The sequence below is a fragment of the Perna viridis genome, chromosome 11, assembly GCF_037379345.1.
Source record: "Perna viridis isolate PV_CMFRI_1.1 ecotype Kerala chromosome 11, ASM3737934v1, whole genome shotgun sequence".
Classification (NCBI taxonomy): Eukaryota; Metazoa; Mollusca; class Bivalvia; order Mytilida; family Mytilidae; genus Perna; species Perna viridis.
Window position 1 is genome coordinate 26,445,685 of NC_142455.1, and position 23,774 is coordinate 26,469,458.

The 23,774-nt window shown below is 30.6% G+C and overlaps 1 protein-coding gene across 10 annotated transcripts in view; it reads left to right on the top strand.

Annotated features, from left to right (window-relative positions):
• The window catches only part of LOC148603529 (parathyroid hormone/parathyroid hormone-related peptide receptor-like), a 35,731-nt gene extending 11,984 nt beyond the window's left edge, over positions 1-23,747 (top strand). For 5 of the 10 annotated variants that reach the window (XM_088551399.1, XM_088551394.1, XM_088551392.1 and 2 more), the window contains 13 exons: positions 6,159-6,411; positions 11,101-11,188; positions 11,517-11,627; positions 17,355-17,485; positions 17,817-17,911; positions 18,327-18,474; positions 19,092-19,251; positions 19,982-20,042; positions 20,948-21,014; positions 21,685-21,770; positions 22,068-22,206; positions 22,729-22,770; positions 23,476-23,747. In XM_088551399.1, coding sequence (XP_088407525.1) covers positions 6,331-6,411; positions 11,101-11,188; positions 11,517-11,627; positions 17,355-17,485; positions 17,817-17,911; positions 18,327-18,474; positions 19,092-19,251; positions 19,982-20,042; positions 20,948-21,014; positions 21,685-21,770; positions 22,068-22,206; positions 22,729-22,770; positions 23,476-23,730 — 1,464 coding nt within the window. In that variant the 5' untranslated portion in view covers positions 6,159-6,330 and the 3' untranslated portion in view covers positions 23,731-23,747. Of the gene's footprint in view, positions 1-426; positions 529-3,060; positions 3,129-4,144; positions 4,225-6,158; positions 6,412-9,028; positions 9,666-11,100; positions 11,189-11,516; positions 11,628-17,354; positions 17,486-17,816; positions 17,912-18,326; positions 18,475-19,091; positions 19,252-19,981; positions 20,043-20,947; positions 21,015-21,684; positions 21,771-22,067; positions 22,207-22,653; positions 22,771-23,475 lie in introns of those variants that run through there. The other 5 variants (XM_088551393.1, XM_088551397.1, XM_088551398.1 and 2 more) reach the window with 5 other exon arrangements.
• Positions 23,748-23,774: the final 27 nt, after the last annotated feature.

The following is a 23,774-nucleotide window of genomic DNA, read 5'->3' on the forward strand; positions in this document are numbered from 1 at the left end:
ATGTACGAAGTGCAATCAAAATTTTCATAACTAATCCCATTCAAAACTGATTTATTTGAACAATGAAAATAATTGTCTTGGTAATCAGAGGTTCCATTCACATACCGAATATACTCAGTTGAAAAGATTGATTTTAGCCAGGTTCCATTGCTTTAATCTGATAACTATATCCTTTACAAAATATTTAAGTTGCACTCCATGCAAAATGTCATTCCTGGGTGAAAAGTCAACATAGTTTTGTTTTTGATATTTTGTTTGAATTGCCATGGTAAATATAAATTAATACTCGGTTTTCCATTTAACCCGTGTTCGTAGAAGATACAGTTTATACAGAATGCACTGTAAATTTCAAAACTAAGGGAGATAACTCTGTAAATGACTCTCAAATACTATAGAATCTATTTATAGATACTTAGATTGTCCTTTTGTTAGCCAGGAAGAATTTACGTTATATAATGTATGTTAATATTTTTTTACATTTGTAAGCATCACACGTCAATGTTTCATGTCCGTGTGTACTTATGACAGGTAAGGCAGTTTCTTTTTACAATTTACATACTTCATAAAGTGTTTAAGAAAGACATTTTATCCCAAAGAACAAAATATTTCAAGTTTGTAATTTAGTTTTCCGTCTAAATGTTACTACCGTTATTTTATTGTTAATTTTGAAAAATTTAACTGTAAATGGAATTTCCCATGGAATAGTTGTCATATGATGTTAATATATGATTTACTTTCCCACAGTGATCATTTCTTAAACGAATTCTTAGTTTTAAATAATATGTAGCACTTGTAGAGCAAGGCATAAACACTGTCCAAGTAATTGTCATGATGAGAGTTTATATTGTAAATGCTAGGTGTTGTCTTTTTGTGTGCTATTTTGTTTGTTTGTTTCTTTTTATTCAGCTTAAATATTTAACTGTATTTCATTCTTCGTTGTGTATATGGATCGACTCTGATTTTGGATTCTGCTATCTCTGTGTCATCCTGCTATTTTGATGGTTCCGTAAATAATATAAGATAAAAAGATCCGAAAATACCACACAATAGTTTGCTTCCTTTTTTTAAGTCTGTATTTGAAAGATACATTTTATTCATCTATCTATAAAAAAAAAAAAAAAAAAAAAAAAAAAAAAAAAAAGTTTAATTGACCTTTTGTCTGTAAGGATTGACCTTTTGTCTGTGAGGATTGACCTTTTGTCTGTAAGGAGCATATTCTAGTCATAACATTTAACATAGGAACATGAGTTATTGATAGAGGTATATCTGTTTAAAAGAAGAACATTTTGTGTCAATATAACTAAATACTTAACAAACATCAGGAAGTTGGGGCATTGACTTTCAATTAAATATTTCCTTATTGATATAAATGTATAGTGTCAAGACCATTTGCCATAATTTTTTTATGGAAACAGTTATAAGATTCAAGTTTTTTTTAGACTTGGAAGCTTGACGTGCTGACCCTTCCAGAGCATCTAATGTCACTTCCGGTTTTTGTGAGAGTTCATATTGCTAGAGCTTTACTTTTTTGTGTGACGTCTTGTTTCCATTATTTTCATTTTTGATGAGCAATCTTTTTTATTTGGTTCCCTTTATTGTTTATGTTGATAGTTTCTGTTTCATGTATTCACTTTTAGGTTATATTTTTGAATTTTAATGTATCTAAATCACTCCACTGCTGACCTTTCGATATTTCTTCCCCATAGAGTGTTTGCATTTGTTTTCATATAACAGCGAGAAATATAGTTAACTTCCTGAAAAAAAATGTTAGTCTTGTCTTGATAAAATGACAATTACCTGATCAACTTGCATAAGTACTGAAGTACTAATTGCCACTGATATCACCAAACTTATCTGAAAGAAAGAATGTTTAAACCTCATTGTTTAATGTCTACTTAACTACCAAAAAATTCAATTCAGTAATAGGCATATCATCAAAGGGAGAAAAGTTATATTCCTTGATATCAACTACATAACTTAATGAAAGCTGTAAAGCGCTTGAAAATACATTATTGAAGCATTATGCATTGCCTTATCACTAAAAGCAGAGGAATGTTTCTTGTAATATACGCAACATTAAATTCGTTTTTTAATGAAAAATTCAAACATTGGGCTACAGTATCATAGCTCCTGTGACAAAATTTGACTTCGATTTTGTGTTGGTTTTGTGTACATCTTGTTTATAATTTATATTGAACCTTGAACTTAATAGTTATTTGGTTCAAATGTTGCTGAAAAGAGGTTACTCCTCGAAACACGTATACAGCATACTGAAATTTGCAATATTCCTGTTATATTATTTTTGTATTTATTTCATTACCATGAGGAGAAAAAGTAAATATTTTGACACTTATTGCACCAAAGTTTTTTCTCATATGACTAGTGAACTGACTCATTTACTAAAATTTTCTAGGTGCAAGTTAACTTCTCCGCGGCATTATAAGGGACAATTATTTTTCTGTTACTTTAGTATTTAATCAGTCTATCTTTGGTCGTTTAATGAATTGTAGTACTGGTTTGTAAAATTCTGTAGTAATTTATGAATCTATAATTTACGACTTAATATTGACCTTGATCAGAGTGTAATTGTGCTTATATTTGTCTCAAAATAACGAAAGGTGTCTCTCATATTTTTTGTTATCTCGATGAAGACACACAAGATTAACGTATCAGCTTTTCATATGAACATAATCAGACAACAAGTTCATTCACATGGATACGTATTCATAAAGATCATCCAAACGTCTCATTAGCCAAATACAAAAGAGCAGTTTCTTTTATTAAAAAAAACTTGTGTTAATCAAATATTTGTTAATAGTTTTAAGGAATACTCCTGCTAAGAATCTTGCATTGTAAAATTTAAATGTCAATAAATATGTTAGAATTTATTTATAGAAATATAAAGTATGAATCATATGTTTTTTAAAGATAAAGTGCAGTGTTTGTATTGCATACTCTATACTAGTATAATTTATATTCGGATCTGGCGTGGATTACTATGTAATAGTATTTTTTGGAGAAAAAAATAAATATGTTTTCCTTATACTTTTTTATAAAAAGCTCCGCCAAAAGCTAGAAATGAATATGTTGATCTATGAGTTGATGGTTTAAAGAAAAACAGAACATAAGTACGTACAATTTAAGTGCATCTGTTTTAATCTTTCACATCATGGATTCAATAATGAATTTTCATTTTTACTTATGGTTGCCAGTTTAGTTTTTCTATTTATGTATTTTGTAGCAGCTTTTCTGTGTCCTGGTGCTTGATTTTATAATACGTTTCACTCGTAGTATGTTTCTATATATCACATACATTGTCTAAAAAGCACGCTTACCCTAACGGTGCACCAGACCTATGTGCCAGTTTTTTAGTGGAGTCCGATGTGCTCATTTACTGTTGTTACTTTGTATGTATTGTTTTGGTAATTTAATGTTCTTTGTTGTATATGTCTATTTTTCCTATTATTTTTGTTATTGCTCGAGATCTTTGTTCCTTGATTGTTCTTTCATTGATTTCTTTTTTCTAACCTTAAAAAGACCACTGCATTAACGGAGTACAAATTTATGTGTATAAGATCAAATATTTTTGTTCAAAAACGTTTCAAAATACTGATTGTTCCTCTAATAGATCCACCCTTTCCACAAATTAGGTTCATCTTTTTTGTAGAATATGCAATGATAACTTATACTTCAATATATATTTTTGACTAGATTTTGTATAATAAAATCATTCCTTGAATAAACGCATCAAGTATAGTAATCTAACTTTTACACCCCTCCGCAAGAAGTATCAAAATTTTGTGTGATATCATTCGGAAAGTTGTGTGTCCGTCCGTACATCTGTCTATCCGCCCCCAGATGATAACGAGAACGAATGAGCTATGCACAATTATCAAGTGCCATGAGTTTCAGGTCACGTTTAATGTTCAGTAAAATCCAAAATGAGTAATGTCATTTTGAAGTTGTTGCCATCCTCTTTTGCGCCATTACGTATCGGGATATTATTTAATGTTCCATTAATACCCTATTAAAAAAATGCACATGAAACAGTTAACTTATTTTGCATTGCATGATTCTTCATTAGGTTTGTAGTAAATAGATAGATCTCAACATTTCAAAAGACCTGTTACTATTTACAATTATGTGTGTGACGGTTAAAATTTAAATACAGATGGTAATGTTGATAATTTTCGCCGTTAAAGGAATGACTATGTACATAATAGTGTAAGTAGTCTGTAAATATAAATTAACACTTTTCCTACTTTGTTTAACCTTACTTACACATAAGAACTTATTTAAAAAATACGATTCAGTTTCTATTAATTTTTATTCATGAGAAACCCATTATTTTTCAAACCAAAGAAATATGTCTAAAAATGATACTATGTGCATTTTCTTAAGCCATTTGCTTCATAAATTATATTGCTGTATATATGTGTTCAAAAATGCTCAGGTTCGAAAATGATTTCATTGCATAAATATATCTGACCGATTCCGATTCTAAGTTTTAAGATTACCATTATCACAAACGCTTCACTCTTTGATTTTTGTTTGTAGAGTGAAAGTGCAAATTCATTGACTATGTAATAAAGGGTTTCCTCGAAGTTTCCTGTTGGTTTCTTCGATAACTACTGCCTTTGCAGTCAAGATTTTTCAATACTTCAACTGTTCATCATTCCATATTTTAAATGGATAGTTTGCACATTGTGCATAACAGTTTATCTACTTTTTATATAAATCTTATCATTTGTTTCAGTTTTAAACACCTTATCCTTGACCATTTAATTGATGTTATTGTCTTTTCAATGGAATAATAACATTTCAAATGTGTTTTACTATCTTTTATAATAAATGCTAAATAATGATGTAATGTATTTTCAGATAATAGAGACAAAAAATCAATGTTATTGTTCTCTTCGTCCTCTCAGCACTTACTGTATCGATTTCAATTAGAACACATTTGGTTTTCGACTAAATATCACATATTTTACTTTGAAAATCGGTAAACTTATTTCTTAATTGACAGTTAATTTCCTATAATGGTACAGACAAGAGGTACTTTTGAAGTACAAGTCTTTGTAAGGAACAGGTACAATGGAAAAATCGTCAACATGCATAATCGAACTGCATACTTTCACTCAAGAAAGTCTTCTCTATTTAAAATGACCGCTGTTTTCCCTCTGTATCACTGTTTATTTTTTTTTTGTTCTAAAACTTTTTGGTAAAAACTTGAGGTTTTGATAGAGTTACCTGCGAATGAAATTTTCGTTCGCAGTGCATTTCGATGCAAATTCACCTAATCGATATAGAAAATGCTGAATTCTTTATTCTTATGGTAATAATATAATAATAGTAAAACTAACCTGTCAAAATGGTGGACTTTCATCAACTGACTAATTCATACAGACTAACAGTTCTATTAAAAAATAGATGTGTTTATTTGTGTTTTTACTGAAATTTTCTTTAGTTCGTTCTAATGATAAATTATGTTCCTAAGTACCCAATGTGTCAAGTATTCATTTAATAATAAAATTATTCTATCTTAAATTAAGATAAAATAAAACAAAATGTTTCACCACATTGACGCTATTTGTAAAGCGACACTAGAATACATATCAGGGAAGTTAATATTCAGTTTTACATTATATTATTTTTAAAATTATAATCCTACGATGTTTTTTTACGAAGAAATGCACAATTGTGTCATAAGAAGATGTAAAGGTGCAATCTTTACATTCATCCAAAATCAAAAATATCAAATAAATTTAATGGCGTATGACAAAACATTTGAAGGTTTCAATAACTCAGATTTTGAAAAATTGTGACATAATTCTTTTTATAAAGTCATACGCCCGAGGATGTCAATGCAATCTTGTGTTAATTACAAGCATTACAATTTTACTCGACGTTTAAATTACTTTCAAAACGCCATTTGTGATAGTTCCTAAAATATCCTTTGAGAAATTTAACCTTATCTTTTGATAAGCGTTTGATAAATGGAAATGTATCATTACGTTAAATCATATAGTCGTATATAACGGTTCATTAAGTAGAAGTCCTGAAAATTAGTTTCAGCGTCTACAAGAAGCAAGCAGATATACCTTCAATATGGTGTAATTTTTAGTTTGGATTATTTGACTTACTCTATTTATTTGCAGGTTATATAAGGACAAGTTAAACGTCTGTGGAGTAGTTTAAAGAACCTTATCTTGTCATTGCGAGAACAAGGGAACGGATTTATTGACCTTAACCAATTAATGCCGATCTACGTCGCAAAAATGTGAAATTTTAGCTAAATATGAGCTAGAACTTGTTAATGGTACATCTAAAATGGACGTATATGTGATCCTTACTATTTTAGTTCTTTTGGAAATATCTCCTGTTTCCAGCAATATTTGTCATCAACAGAAGGTAAGTGAAACGGTATATAAAGAATATAAGAGTTTATTTAAAGGTGCCTCAGTTCTATTAAGAACCCAGCAATGAACTTGGATACTTGTGAAAAAAAAATGCTGTACCCATTTTGTGTTTACAGTTTTCAAGATTTTTTGTATAAAAGCAGAAGGATTTGTAATTTATTAGTTCATATTTATTCCTACCTGAAGTTGAATAAAATAGGTGGCATCTCAGTCTATTTAAGATCTTTATTTGACTGCTGGTGTTGTTTAATGATTTTCCTTTATCATATTACCCTACCGGTGCACCTGGTTCATGCTCCCAGTTTTTAGTGGAGTCCGAGTTGCTCATTTGCTTTTGTTACTTTGTATGTATGATTTTAGTTACTTCATGTTCTTTGTTGTGTATGTCTGTTTTCCATGTCTGGTCTTTGTCCCTGGATTACATTCTTTTGATTACCGCTATAACCTTGGTTTCCTTGATTACTCTTTCATGTTTGCTTTCAAAGGTAAATTAACCGGTAGACAATATACACCATTTTATTAAATAATTTGATAAAATTCCTTCCGTAAAACGTTATACTAGATTATTCATGTCAGCAATTAAGCAATATTTCATATAAATGAGAACACATCTTAGTTTGATTAAACATTGTGAATTCTTGATCTAATGCCCCTTTTCAAGCTCTTTCGAGATATGAAAGGGTAAATTGTGACCATTTTAATGTCCTACCCCTGAATTATCATGATCACAATTTTATGCAAACTGAAACGAGTACACAAATTAATTCTTATATGAGACAGAAATATCCTAAAAGTAAAAGACGTTTATATAAATCTCAAACTGGTACAAATATGCCCTGATTCGCCTTGTTGAAGTCATTTTGAAAGGAAAGGACTTTCGAAATTGTGCAATATACAATTAGCAGCATATTTAAAAAAGTATTGGAAAGCCTAAGTTGCCTCTCTCGACCGCATTGTTTGAGTGTCATGAAGGAAGAAAAGAAATTTATAGATTCTAAAGTATGCTTTCAGTATTCTATTGCACAAATCCAAATATGATTTTTGTTTTCAAAACAAGATTTCTTTACGCAGTTGTAATTTGTCAGTGTACTTAAATGCTTTTTTCAAGTAATTTCTACTGTATATACTATAATTAATAATAAAAAAAATCGCGATATACAATTTCAATCGACAATAAAACTACATTTCAATGTTTATTTGTTTTCCCTTTTTTTTCACAGGTCGGGTACTACAGGGCAAATTTCGGTACAAAATCCATTCAACAGCAATTAACCCCAAACTTTATAAGATGACTATCAATTCTGAGGTCTCATTTCATAACAAAAAAGAGTTTAAATACAACATTTTCCCTTGTCCCGAAGTTATTGTAATTGGAAAGTGAATCATAGATATTGATTACAATAGAACGCCTTCAGTGTCAAATTGAATTTTGATAGATATTGTACATTCAACAGGCTAGAAGTTAATTGGTCCAATTTGTCGGCACACTACACGGACCTCCTTGTATCAAAGTGTTATGGTATAGAACTACCTTTTTAGCTTATTAATGTTTATTTTAAATGTGAAAGAGTAATCAAGGAAACCAAGGTTATAGCGGTAATCAAAAGAATGTAATCCAGGGACAAAGAACAGAAATGGTAAACAGACATACACAACATATCACAATATAAGTCACATTCGAGCAGTAAAATGATTAGGTAGTGATAGCAATCTATCTTAAGGTTCTCTGTGGAGACAAATATAAAACTTAGACTGCGTGGATAGGGAATATTGGCAAAATAATACCGAAACGTGAACTATGTGGGATAATTTGAATACGCCAAAATCAAAATACATTACCAACACGTGAAAACAGGATACATACACAATGTACCAAAACCGAATAAAAAGATTACATATTAAAACTGAAGAATATGGAAAAAAGACGTATCACAAAAATCTTAAGTACGAGAAATAACATCTACTGCTCCGGAAGGGTAAAAAAGTAAGCGCTACCCGTTATATTGCAAGCGAATTTAATCCGATATTAGTATTAGTGTAGTAATAGCAATGCAGCGTCCCGACACAAAGGGGTATCTGACACAGTTTATTACACTACCCATGCTTCAATGAATTACTAAGTTGATCAAATATTTTTATTTCAATGACACTTTTTAATTAAACGTGCTGACTTTAAAGAATAAACTAGTTTTTTTTTTATTTTCAAACTTTTTGAACGACCTCTAATAAATGTGTGAAAATTTCAAATTAAAAATGTCAACACCTTGATGTTTATGGTGTATCCATCAGCACCATGCGAACGGGTCACAGTTTTCCTTTCCTCGTTTGTCTACCCCGGATTTGACTTTTTATGAGCAACTCGGCGGGTGTTTCTAGAAAATCAGAGGACGCTTACCCTACCGGTGCACCTGATATATGCTCCCTGTTTTTAATGGAATCCGAGTTGCTCATTTGCATTTGTTACTTTGTATGTATGAGTTTAGTTACTTTATGTTCTTTGTTGTGTATGTCTGTTTTCCATGTCTGGTCTTTGTCCCTGGATTACATTCTTTTGATTACCGCTATAACCTTGGTTCCCTTGATTACTCTTTAAAAAATCATTTAATTTTATTTTATCTCCAGTTCCTGACAGAGCTTTAAAAGACCCCTACATTATGATGTCAGTTAACTGTTCTCACTTCAGCAGTACATATACTGTCAGTTAGCTGTTAAGCCAACCCTTTCCAGGGACATGTTTATTTTTAGATGTTTTGCCGAACACAATTTACGTATTTCAAGGACTTCTTACCAAATCATGTGATTGGCACTAAGATTTTGCTTTGAGAGTCTGTTTCCGACTAGCAATGATAAATCAATTATTCTTTTTTCCCTTTATTATGTCATTGATGTAACAAAAAACATCAACACCACAGCAACTGCATTTATAGCAATAACAAACATGTAACTCGAATAATCTCATCTATAGTTATATTGGGAAAGGATGTACTTATGTACTCCAAGCAATCTTGGTTCCATTAACTTAAAGCGTGTTTAATATGCTTCCTTTCTACATTATCCATCATTGTTAGTTTTCAATAGCCATTCTAACAAAATAAAAACTAATTTTAGAAGCCAGATGAAATGGTTCTTAATTGACTGGTCTGGATTGACGTCTTTATATTTATCCTTATATAAATATTTTATTAGTACATGAATTGTTTTTCACGGAAACCATAAAAAGAAATGGACTTTGCTTGTGCGAATAAGGTAAAAATGTGATAAAATGTGTTTAATGCATGTTTTGACTGGTAGCAAAATATTGCGTTGTAATACGTTGTCTGTGTGCGGCCGAGGATTTAACATTAGCATTGGCTGAGTTCAAAATTCAAAATTTAATTATAAGCTTTTGATTGAATCGTTATATATTTATATGTATATTCTAAAAGAAATTTAAAAAAACTAGTTTCTCGTTTTTTATTTTCTTTTTTTTTCTTTTACATACTATTCATATGAATAACTGGTTTCATCTTTTCAAATATCGATGTTTATATAAAATTATTTGTAATGTATGAAAAATGAATGATAATGATGACAATTCTACTTTTTATCCAAAATAAAAGGTGAGTGAGTATGAAACGGTAGTGTCAATGCTTTGCGAAGATGTGTAAACTTAGAAAAGAAAAACGGTTTCTGTTTGTTTAATCTTTTTAAACTGTCTCCCGAACGACTGCAAAAGTCGTAGTTACATGTTTAGGCAGGGTTATGATAACGTTGAAAAACAAATTGATGTTAATGTATGTAGTCGGTTGGTGTTTTAATTATAAACTTATCACTAATTTTTCACCCTTGCAACTTAAAGCCCCAGAATCATTATTTCATGTTATCAAATTTCACATTCAATAAGGTCTTTTCAGTAATAATTGACCGTTAAACTCAACTTCAACCCATGATTACGATAATTTAAAATATGAACTCTTGACCAATCACCGAATTATTCCAAACAATTGATGTTGATTCATACATATATGTTTTAAACCAGTTGGTAAACCAGTTCAAGTCACAATATTTGACCTTTAACCGATATATCTACTTAATTCTTATTCAAACAAGACTCATTAGATAGAACTACTGCTTCTGTTGAAGCCATATATTTGTAATTTTTTTAAACATTGAGCGGAAGTAAGCACAATTTTGCACAAAAAACTTGTTTTGTCATTTTTTCTTTAGATTTCTGTCCAATTGAGTATTGCTGAAGAGCTAGGATTCTTTAATCTCAATAGATTATTTTTTTTAGTTACATTTGGTATTTTTTTAGTTTCTTTGTTAGTATTTTGTCTTTACTTTTTTACTTTTCAATATTTTCCATACATATTTATTTCTATGTAGAGTGGTTTAAAGTCAAATACTACACAAATAGAAGAAAATTCTTCACTCTGTTTTCATTACCGATGGCAATGTTGCTCGAAATCTTTGGAAGAGTAATCAGGGGAACCAACATTCTGGAAATTAAAAGAACGCAATCCAAGGACAAATACCAAACATGGAAAACAGACACAATTAACAAAGAACATCAAATAGCCGAAATGATACGTACAAAGAAACAAAACTAAAATGAGCAACTCGGACGCCACAAAAAAATTATAAGAAAATTCGGCTTTCGCTATGAAATTAGTATTATAACAATTCTACTGTTCACTTTTAGGCACCAATTACTGCACAAGTACAGCAAACGCTTCTGGAAGGAGCACTTCTACAATGCTTTAAGTCATTAAAACCAGTAAATGATAATGGTAAGTCTCAGAGGTAAACCCTATATTAATTTAATCAATTGATCCCTTTGAGAAAAAAATAAAAAAGAATATGAAATAAACAAATAAATACCAGTTTTAGATGAAAATGTTTCTTAAACAAACAATTTTAAAAATTAAGGTCAAGTATGCCAGTGGTCTTATAATGACAAATCAATGTAAAATTTACGCTTTCCTATTTGTAAAACAAAGATTAATTAATGATATTTATATTTTAGATGTTGTAAAGGGAATAAAAATATAAAAACATACATTACCATGATGATGTTTCAATTGCACGATTTCATATATGTTTTCATTTGATGAACAGGAACTTACTGTCCGCAGGTTTGGGATGGAATTGTGTGTTGGCCACCATCAGAAGCAGGAAGTCTGAGACGACAGAAGTGTCCAAACTATGTACACAAATTTCGGGAGAACGGTAAGTTAACCATTTTGTTAACGAATTTGACTCGACTATCAAATAAAAAAAGTGCCACAATAATTTTTTCTTATATATTTTCATTATTTCAGAGGTTATTTATGCATTATTAACAGTTAAATAGTTTTTTATATCCCTTCTGTGATCATATCAAAAAATGTACTTTTGTTGGCAGCTTGCGGTTAACACATTTCGTTTGTGTCGATGTCTTGTTTTGTTTTGGTTTGGTTTGTGGTTAATATGATTTGTTTTCTCCTGTGTCGTGCTTTGGTGTTTCTTGGACGGTTTTATTTTACTCTCGTTTGTATTTTCGGTATTGTTACAGTCTTTTGTAAATTTGTAAGATAATAACATGTTTTTAGAACAAACTTCAAAATTCCCAAAGACAAAAGAGGTTTTTTGACAATTTTTTCGTTGTTTTGCTGTAAAACTTGTTTCGTCACATTAAATTATTTGTTCACAATTTTGTCGAAAATCTTTGGTAAATCTTGAATTCTATATTTTTAACTTATGACATTACACTGGATTTACTTTGGTGAAAAATGGGAATACATTTATTGAAGTACATGTAATACGGACGTTTGAATAAGTGACACATATATTTTGCCCGTTTTGTGATTTCTATAATCCCAAATGAGGTTCGAAATGATAATTGATAAAAAGGCGACTTCGATTGCATGTTTTAATTGAAATGGTCTTTATTTGTGTCCTCGATTTCATTTATATTCTTTGTAAAATTTCTTTGAGAATTAAAACATAATGTATATATATTTTGTTTCTTCGACTTGACTTTTATTTAGTCATATCGTAAGTGTCCTACACCCCCAAAATAATTTAATATTTTAATATTTTATTCTACAACCTGCTGTGGGCCCTGCAATATGCTTTCATGTATTTTCGTATATTCTTAAATTTTTTTTTATCTTTTGTCGGGTTGACATTGAAATAAAAAAACCGATTGGCCACTCAAAAATTTCTCATTTTAAAAACCCATTGATGCTAACATTTTTTTTTCAAACAAAATATTTTTTTTTGTGTGTGTTCTAATATTTTATGCTTCCTGTCAATGACAATGTCCAAATTATAACTATATGTCTGGTTTTACCTTTTGTTCACATCACTGTCCAATTCTTATTTTCTCTAATCATTATTCTATTTCAAGAGATAAAATTGACAGTTCTTATGTATAATGATTATTGTTAGCTGATGAATAAAAGTGTATAAGTACAATGTTGAACAAACATGACCAATAAGGATGTTAATTACTTAATGTCATCTTGACTGAATTTTTACTGATGATCAATGCGAATTTAGTATTTGCACTATTAAATCCTATTCATATAATTGGACGTAATTGAACATTGAAATATTTGTATATCAAGGAAAAACATTTGCTACTGAACGAAGTATCAGTTATATGCACATAAAACCAATATTGACAACTTCTGTATAATTGGTATATTTGAGAGGGCGTAAAGATTTACTGAAAAAGGTCAGGCGCTGATTATTGTGTTATTTTCATTTAACTTTTATTGAACTTACTTTGATCATGCTTTCAATGGAACAATCAAAATTATCTCTTACAGTGAATTAAAAACATTATCAAACCAATTTGCACATTCAACTGCCATCTTAATAAGGACGATTTATGAAAATCAAATGCTAAAACCACATGGGAAAAATGTTAGAAAGAGAGTATAGTTATGGTCAAACCATTTGTTTCATCCTCCTCTCTTTCGTCTACCCTGGACTTGACTTGTTATTAACAATTCGGCGGATGTTTCTAGATAAGCAGAGAATACTTTCCTTATCAGTGATACTGGTCCATGCTCCAACTTTCGAGTGGAGTTCGAATCGCTCATTTTGTTACTTTTGTATGTATTATTTTAGTTATTGTATGTTCTTTGTTGTGTGTGTCTGTTTTTCTCTCTGGTCGTTGTCCCTTGATTACCGCTAGAATTTTGGTTCACTTGGTTACTCTTTATATTAGCTTAAGTAAAAATTTCTTACAGTGAACGAGCAAAATTTCACGGTTTAATGTCCTGTGGTTTGCGTTTCAAACTCATAACTCTGAAAATTTAGAACATCATTGACTCATTTAAAAACAAATTAACAAATTCATACAAAGTTTTGACAAAACATCTTAATATATCATGGAGAAACTATTGCTGCATTTTTGTGAATAAACCCTATATTGTGTCATGCGTAATTTTGGTATTACATATACAAATGTATAACAACTACCAAAATAAAGAAAAGACCGTTTTAAAACCAAAGCTATGTAGCGGTATAAGAACAAGTTTTTTTATTCGATAAAATATTTTTTTAATTAGAACTTTTATACCACAGTTATATAAATGATTTATATTTTTTAAAACATGCGTTCAAATCTGTTACAAGAATATTTCAAATGGCATCCTTATATTCTTTCTAACACGGAATTACCACATTAAGATAATGTGTTTCATTTTTTATCGTTTTGATGAACAGCGTGTTATGCGATTTATTTCAGGCTTATAGTTCTAAAAAATACAAATATATTGTAAGGTGTTCGTGATGATTATTATTTTGAGGGTTCGAGCTATAATTAAAAGAGAGTAGTGTTTTTCGTTTTTAAATTTTAAATCAAGTGACATATTGATGAAGGAGTAATCAAGGGAACCAAGGTTATAACAGTAATAAAAAGAATGTAATCCAGGGACAAAGACCAGACATGGAAAGCAGACATACACAACTAAGAACATAAAGTAACAAAATCATACACACAAAGTAACAAAAGCAAATGAGCAACTCGGACTTCACTAAAAACTGAGAGCATAGACCAGGTGTACCGGTAGGGTAAGTGTGCTCTGCTTTTCTAGAAACACCCATTGATTTGCTGATAGAAAATCTCAAGTCTGTGGTAGACGAAAGATGAAAGGAAAACTATGACACGTTGAACAAATCAGTTTTCATGGCGCAGATGGATACACCGTAACGATCCAAACGATCAACGAGTTCATGATGACGACCATAAAACTTCTGTAGTGATGACTTCAATCTTGTAGCAACAAAACCCTGTTCCAGGAATCTATTTGCTTGAATTCTAGCCAAAAACAAATCGATACAAAAAGTCTGCGTAGTTTCGGCAAACTCTGGCATAACGTATGAGTTGTGATATGAACACTCCATATGCAGGTGCTGAAGGGATGTTGCCACAGATGAAAGGAAAGTTGACAATCCTGAATGAAAAGTCATCACCTTAGAATTGATTAAAGTTCATGTTTTTAGCGAGTGTCCTATTACACATTGATTTTGAATTAGCACATATGTTATTCCGGTGCCCATCTGCTATTCTATCGACCAAAAGTTCTCGTCATGAAAATTAAGATCTATCTGTGAACACAAACTCAAATATGAATTTTATCTTGTCATTGTATTCCTTCTGAGATTCCATCTTGTATTTCCTTAATTTCGGGAACAGTCATTTATTTGATAGTAATTTCTTATTCATATTTTCGGCAGGTCAGGTGTCAATTAATAATATTACATTCCTTTTTGTTGCGCGTTAATGAATCTTATGATGAATATCAGTACAATACGCATCGACCTACGGATAGATAAGCCTGGTAAATGAAAAGTGAAATATAATAATATTGAATTTAGTGCAAATTGTATACTCCTACCAAACGTTTTATAGCAAAGGTGGTTTATTATATGCTTTTTTGAGAAGTCTTATGTCTTAGCCGATATTTGATAGAAAAGACCAAATAACCGAAAAAGAAAAAAAAATACATACATATACTGATGGTATAAAGATGTTTGAAGAATGCTTAAACTGCTCCATTGCCAATTATTTGTGTGTAACTTAACTTGTATTGATAAGACGTATTGGAATCGTAAACAAAAATCAACTATTTAAGAAACGCATTATCTCTTAATCATTCTTAGACATCAGAGATATTTGACTTTGTAGTAAACAGACACATACACATACCGTATGTTTTAAAATTCATTGTGATTCATTATAATTTCTTCCGAGGAACCGAAATTCACTGCTATTACTTCTACCAGACTTGAAATAAATATGTCAAATTATCAGATGAATTGATGACATCTTTGATTGCGTTGTCTGAAACAAGGAAATGTGACAGAGAAAATTATGCAATAGAGTTTATGTTACTGGAACGATGAGTGATTGATATTTCTATGGCGTGTAAAATATTGTACTTCAGACATCGCTAGGTCTTCTTCAAAACCTCAAAACTCTATCCAGTATCGTAATATTCAAGTCAAGTTTATTATTATTATTATTATTATCCTTTTATTTTGAATAAAACTTTGTCCATTCATAACACACGTTGTACATGTAGTTTGTTATATGGGTTAAAGTGAACTGAATGCAGTTTTTCTACTTGTTAATCATAAGTAAGAGCTAGCATTTTGAAGAATATAGGGTCGTTCCAAATGTTTATGTTTTCAATGGTGTAGTTTTTCAACGTCGAAAATAAGAAAGTTTTCGTTACAGTTTGTTACTGTATTTCGCATTTATCTCAATGTCAATCCAAGAAGTTGAGAGAATAAGTTTTAAATGCCGTCTCTTAGTTTGAAAAAAAGTATGATAATACTACAGTGAAACTTTCTAATCGGAACCATTTTTGGACTTTCAGTAATATTTATATAGTCTGTAAGAATTATGCAAAGTCTCCAATATGTGATGCACTCCAAAAAAGGCTGCACAGTTTTAATTTTGTTATTAAGTTGACTTATAGGTCTATCTGATGAAATGTATGATCATTCATTCAAATTTGTCTGCTCTAAGAACAAATTAACATTCAAAATGCAATTGTTTCTACTGTATTCTTGTGTCATTAATAGAGTTACTCCATAATTCTGAATTCTACAATACATTCCATATAATTCATATCGTTAATGAACAATCCACGTGCTATTTTCTGTTAACTGAAGCATTTTAATGTGCTACTTAAAATTTGTTCGATTTAGAAAGGCGTTCGGTTTATCAAGGCTCAAAGTTCAGATAGGTGTAACTGTACGATTCATAGTGCTTGTTGTTATTCCCGTATTTATAAGTTTTTCATGTTTCTTTTCTTTTGTTAAATAACTTTTTGTGTGGCGATGACTTTGGGTATTGAAGTGTTTTAGATGTGTTTTTTTTTATTCAAATTAATACAAAAACGATTGAAATTTATGTGAAATAGAAACAATAAAAATATACAAAACACAATGAACAGAGTATAGGATAAATGGATAAATTGAATACTTTCTACAGGACCATTGGACTTCCACAAATTGATGTTCGATTATATATTTAAAAGTTAAATTAAGTTATAAAAACACCAATCAAATATACTGAAAATTTCGATATCCTGTACACAAGTTTTAAGGAGTAACATCAGATGTTGCATCGTCTGAATATAGCTGAAATATTGCTGCTCGGACGTTAAACCCCAACAATCAATCAATCAATCAATCAATCAATCAGATGTTGCATGTCTATTTTGGATGGTTGTCCGTTTACATGAAGGTATTTTCAGGATAAAATTTAGGTTGAGCTTTTTACCTGCCGGTAGCAGACGTACATTTTTTATTGTTTATTTGTTTGTGTAAAAGCATCATAGAAGCTTAAATTTGTCGTATTGCATTCCGTTTGTTTATTTGTGTCCTATGTAACTGTTGCAAAACAGAACTGTTTATTTCTTAAACATATATGTCTATTTTGTTGCTTAGGGTATGTTACAAGACAGTGTATGGAGAATGGAGAATGGTACTTCCATCCGATGCGAAATAGAACGTGGTCTAACTACTCAGGTTGCGTTAGTAATTCTTCAGACAGATTACATGTTCCTGAATTGATACAGGTAAATACAATTCAATGTGATGGTTTTTGTTTTAAATTTGCTTATAAGATCCATCTGGTCTTCCTTTTCATTCGTTGTTACAATTTATGCTGAGTATATCGTAAGCTAGGATGTATTTCGTTGTGGGCCACATCTGAAACATTCATGAGTACAATCATTTTTAGTATTATTTGAGAATTGAAAAATATCATTTCTATACAGGATATTACATTTTCTATCGATATTTTAAAAGAGAGTGAATTCCCGAAATAAATGAATATTTTCCACATTAGCATTCAATGTTTCGTGTTTGCTGTTAACATAAAAACCTTTTTCCACTTACTTATTAAAGGACCATCAACCCCGAATACAAACATTGTACAATGTGGGTTACGGAATATCTCTGGTATCCCTTATCGTAGCTGTCATAGTGATGATTGGATTTAGGTAATATACTATGATTATTTTAAAGGTGGTTGTAATAGTTGTAATATTAATTTATGCCTTACCATTGTAGAATTTCCTGCAGTCCAAACAAAAAGTGCAATTCATATACATTATATGGAGCTTGTTTCATGTCTAAATCTTTTCATTCAAATGGGTTAATCAAATACATTGCACGTGGTCCACGTGCATGTATATTTACTTTGAAACGAAATGACAATAAAAAATTAGATATAAAAGGTAAAAAAAGTCCTTTAAGATGACAAGAATCATTTGCCTATAAACAAAGATAATAATTACAAACTCACTTGATTAAGTTTGTCCCTATTGTCAAGTTTTCTGTTTACATTATTTAAAACATTACAACGACTTCAGCGACTCAAAATTCTTAATGACATATTCATTTTATGCATTTCAGAAAACTACACTGCCAGAGAAACACAGTTCATATAAACATGTTTATTTCATTCATATTCCGGTCAGTAATATGTTTCGTTAAAGATATTGACATAACACCGGAAGTATATGACACCCACGTGACAGAAGATTCAACCGCTTTTGGACAGGTACGTTAATTTTGAAACATTAAATACAGAGAAATTAATAAGCAATAATCAAGTTATTGCAAATGCAAATCAAGCTAATATCAATATATTAAAATATTACCTTATTTTTCCTCTCTCGAACACAAACACACACACACACACACACACACGTTTCTTTCCTTTCCTTATTTTATTTCTTTGTTTATTTGTTTATTTATTTATTTTTTGTTTACAATACTTGAATACTTCCTGTATTAATTAAAATAATTAGAAATATGGTATGATTTTCAATGAGACAGTCATCCACCAACGCCAATCAATTTCATTGAAGTAAACTGTAAAGACCCAAAAATAAATGAAGTAAACTTTTTATTAATCTTTACAAACATATCGAGCATATAGAATGTTACCCTTAACAGTGATAAACACAGAAATGTTTGCTTGTGTTCTGCAACATTTTCCGTGAAATTTCAATTGAATTGAGACATCATACATCGTACTTTGTTTAATGCTACAATTTGTTCCTTGTTCCATTGTACATAACGCAAGACATGGTTATAGGAACAACTAAACAAACAACAATTGGGTTTGATCTGTAGACAGTTTTTTTGTCTGTTTAAAGAAATACTCATTTTCAGACATGGATATGCAAGTTAGTGTATGTGGTATTTTTTTACGTTCTGGCGGCGAACTTTATGTGGATATTCGTGGAAGGACTATTTTTACATACATTTGTGATGTCAACAAAGTATAATTTATCCAAGAACATTTACAGGACTTTCCTTGTGTTAGGGTGGAGTAAGTATTGTTTTAGTTTAACTCTAATTCTTAAACGTGTTCCATATATCGCTTCCCGTTCATTGTATACTCCATTCAGCGAGTGTTTGTATATTGAAATTATCTTGCCCGTCTGAACTTCATCCCAATTATCTCAACTCCAATTGAATGGATTGATTTCAAATTTGGTATTTGGCTTCATATATATATGGGACAAACTTGTTATCGATTTTGGTTCAACTTACTGTTTTGTGGAACTTTGCCTGTATGGAACTAATTCGGTACACACACAAAACGCATTTAACTTTATGTTTTGTAAATCTTGTCAACAAGTGAACACGTAATAAACGAACGAAGTACAAAGTCTTTCAAAATTAAAATATAAATTATTTTGGATTCGTTCAATATCATTGATAATTTAGAGCCACTTTTTTTATTGCCGAAGACTTGATTAAAATGTTTACTGAATAATTCATACTAATACAATCATCTGTTTTATTTTTATTACTTTAAAGGAATTTATTCGGTAGAAAAGAAAATTACGATTCGAAATGAAAACAAAAGTAAGGATTTTACACTTTTTAAAATACTATGTAATCCGTACCAATGAATCTTTTACTGAATAGAGAAGTAAACATCTACATTTAAGAGCAGAATAGAGTCACAGGTGTTTCTAAGCTTCTTCATAATCTTTTATCACAGTTGTGTTCAAAATAATTAATAAATTAAATGTATTTGTTTTGATTTACAGCTGGGCCACTATTTTCAATCATTCCATGGATTGTTGTTCGATTGAAATATGAAAATACATTGTAAGTACCTATTTGCGAAAAAAGTATAATTGTATGAATTGGATTGTCAAGTAACAGCTAAAAAATGCCATGTATCATTACTTTTAACAGTGGCTAACATGCAATGTATAAACATGTATAAATGTATGTTTTCCACCAACCAACATCTGTATTACATCAACCAGAGATCCAAATATCATCCGAAGAGCTACTAGCCCGAGGGGTGATAAATGTCTATTGTTGATATTACATGTGGAACAGATCTTAACATGTAAGGTTCATTATATCATATATTTCAATTACACGTTAACTGTGTTTTGAGTAGGATGCGATATAAGGTATATATCGTATAGGGATGTGATATAGTGTATGCAAAATAGAGTAAAAGATATCTGATTAAAATAATCACTTTAAATGCATATGCTAGAAACGTACATTTTAAGCTAAATATATCATATTATAGGGTTATTGCATGAATACTGGGGGAGGGGGTATTACCTCGAGTAGAATTTATATTGCGCGAGCTTGCATTATACGAGGGACAATATTCCCAGTGTCACAAATTTTGACTATAATTGCACTAGTTCAATATGAAATTTTTATTGCACGTTGACGTTACATTGCTTCCAAATGGGAAATTATATTGCTTTACAAAAAATGAGAATACTCCTTCATTATCAATTTACAGTAAGTAATATCGGGAATTTCAGAGAATAGAATTAGTCTGAATGGCCATCATCTGATTAACTTCCAGTACAAATATAGTTTATTGGGCAAATGATAATAACATTGAAGCTTTATCAAACTTTGATTGAAGTATGCATGAAATAATTAAAGAAAGTAATTCTGATTGTTAATTATCTATATAACTACCTAGGGGATGTATATTTGTACAGTATGTGTATGTGTTTTTTTCCTTTGTATAGGTGCTGGAACACAATGGATAACGATTACTTTTGGATTATAAAAGGACCCATCACATTAACAACCATTGTAAGAGAAAGTTTACTTATCGATATTAATGGACAAGTCTAAGTAATAATCACGCAGTGGGTAGTACATGGTAAAAATGATATCTTCCAAAGTGTATTCTAGTTTCATTGAACAGCCTTCAAATTAGTATAAAAGGCAGACAACCAGAAGAGTATAGTGCTGTCAGAACCAAATAGAATATTTCAGAATTCTAACACACAAATGTGTAGTCGTTTTGAATTAAGAACTAAGTGAATTTGATTTGCAAGTGTGGGGATAATGACAGTCGTTTTGAAGGTTTTGTTTTTTTGCCTGATTGTTACCAAGACTTTTGATTGATTGTTATTGTATTAAGGCAATTTAACGACGAATCGGATTCCTGTACACATATTCTTTTGGTTTTATTATGGATTTATCAGAACTGTTTGTACTTTATTTCCTGCATTTGTGCTTTACAGTTTTGAATACCACTGTTATATTCTTGTAAAAAGACTATATTACGACAAAACTGTTGTAATATTATAGCAGGAATTAAGTAGACACATGTTCTTTTCCTTTAAACGTTCAGCGTCACACTTTTTGTTTCTTTTCCAGAATTCGCAGCTAGTGTTTCTATTAACGAGAGTGGAAATTTCAAAGTCTTGTAATTTTAATCCAGTTTGAGATTTAATGGTACTTTTTATCATTTCAGATAAACCTCATATTTTTCATAAATATTATCAGAGTTTTATATACAAAACTGAATGCTTCAAACACAAAGGATCCACAGAAATTCCGGTAAGTACACTTATTTATTTACGGACACTTTCCAGCTCTAAAAAATCATTTTTGCACGGTGAGAGATGGCTTGATTTATATCATGCCAATCATTATCAATGCTTGAATATAATACGTAGAGTTACACTGAATGGATATTGAAACACATTGATTAATGTAACACTGACAAAAAGATACATTTTTGTACTTTTGTATCTTATTTTATATATATCAACATATACCGCAGTTTTCTATTTAGTTTGAAGTTTATATTTTATTCTATATGAAATCTGCTTATTCTGATTTTTTTCTTTTTAGGAAACTTGCCAGATCGACTCTGGTACTGATACCATTATTTGGTGTATATTACATTGTATTTATAGCAGTACCTATCTGTATGGACTTAGAACAGGAAGTCATATGGATGTACTTTGAAATGTTCTTTAATTCATTCCAGGTAAATTTATATACTGTATAGTACTGTTTATTGCCATGACCTGCATATATATATACATTTAGTCAGTTTTCAAATACAAATATTGTTTTATGGTTTTATACCTTATCATTCAAGTGTTTATGATTCCGTGATTATGTTGAGACGTAAAGCAATATCAACATGAGATGATCTTGATATTGTGAAGGTACTTTATTTCGTGGATACCAATTTTCGTGGATTAGGGAAGAAACACATGTTCGTGGATTCTTGAATTCGTGGTTTTTAGGTTTTCAGTACACACATCAATTGAAATCTCCTTTTTCATTTGGAAACAAATTTCGTGGTTTAGTCTACCCACGAAAACCACGAATATTAGTACTCAACGAACAATGGTACTTTCACAGTATTTGAAATAAGTATTGTAACTGTGAAGCACTTTTATAAATATATAAATCTGTTTTATTGAAGTATATATATCTGGACAAATGAATGCTGTATTAAGTTGACACCAGTTTTATATGTTCCATTTGGATTTGTCCACAGGGATTTGCTGTCGCCGTGCTCTTCTGTTTCCTAAATGGAGAGGTAAGCTAGGGATAATGACATTATTGCTTTTGTAACTGTATTTGTGTTTTTGACTGCTTGTTGGTGTATATCATTATTTCAGTGTTGTTACCTTTTTTCGTTTAAATCTAAATTTCTAAAGATAAACTTTGTTGAAGAAACGATCATGGTAGCTCTATGCAAAGTCTTAGAATTTTATAACGTCAAGAACGTTATAGAATATTCTTTGAGTATATTTTCTTTCAAGTTGTATGTCCCCAGTCTTCTTGTTTCCTTTTAATTTTTTACATTAAATGGGGTTTTATTTTATTTCAGGGTTATATCTAATTGTCATCGTGTTTCATTGATGAAAAAAGAAATAATTAAAAACATTAAGACTTCAGTATATCTATTGCTTTAGTAAACTATTTTTTGTCAGTTTCATTACACATCATATCATACTTGAAAAAAACTGAAAAATTAACATTTATCAATCTTCACCGTTATTTAATAGTTCGAGATCATTATTTGAAATATAACGAGAAAAAGTTGATGATTTGCCAAAGAGACAACAACCGCTCCTAGATGATGATGTCAACCAAATGCCACCGATTGGTCTTTAATGAACGATGTGAAAACCCTCACACCACAGGGCAGGCAGCTGCAGCAGGCCCCAAAACATCATTTAAGTTGGAAACAGAAACAATTATTTCTAAAAATATCGTGATCACAAATTTCCTATTTCAGGTTCAGCGAGAATTTTTTAAATATTGGCGACGACGTAGATACAGTAGACGACATAGCACTTTATCGGGACGTTCTCGAACTAGAGCAAGCCTTGACAATACTCATCACACACGTTTATCTGAAACGTGGGACAATAACGCAAACTTTGAACTTAAGCAATTATCAATTTCAGTGTGCAATGGAAACCATGATCTCAATAGTGTTGTTCATCATTACCTTGACGAACGAACATCGATGTTACATCCTCACGAATAAAATCAATTTGTTTTGTACTTTTGATTATAGACAAGTATCATAGT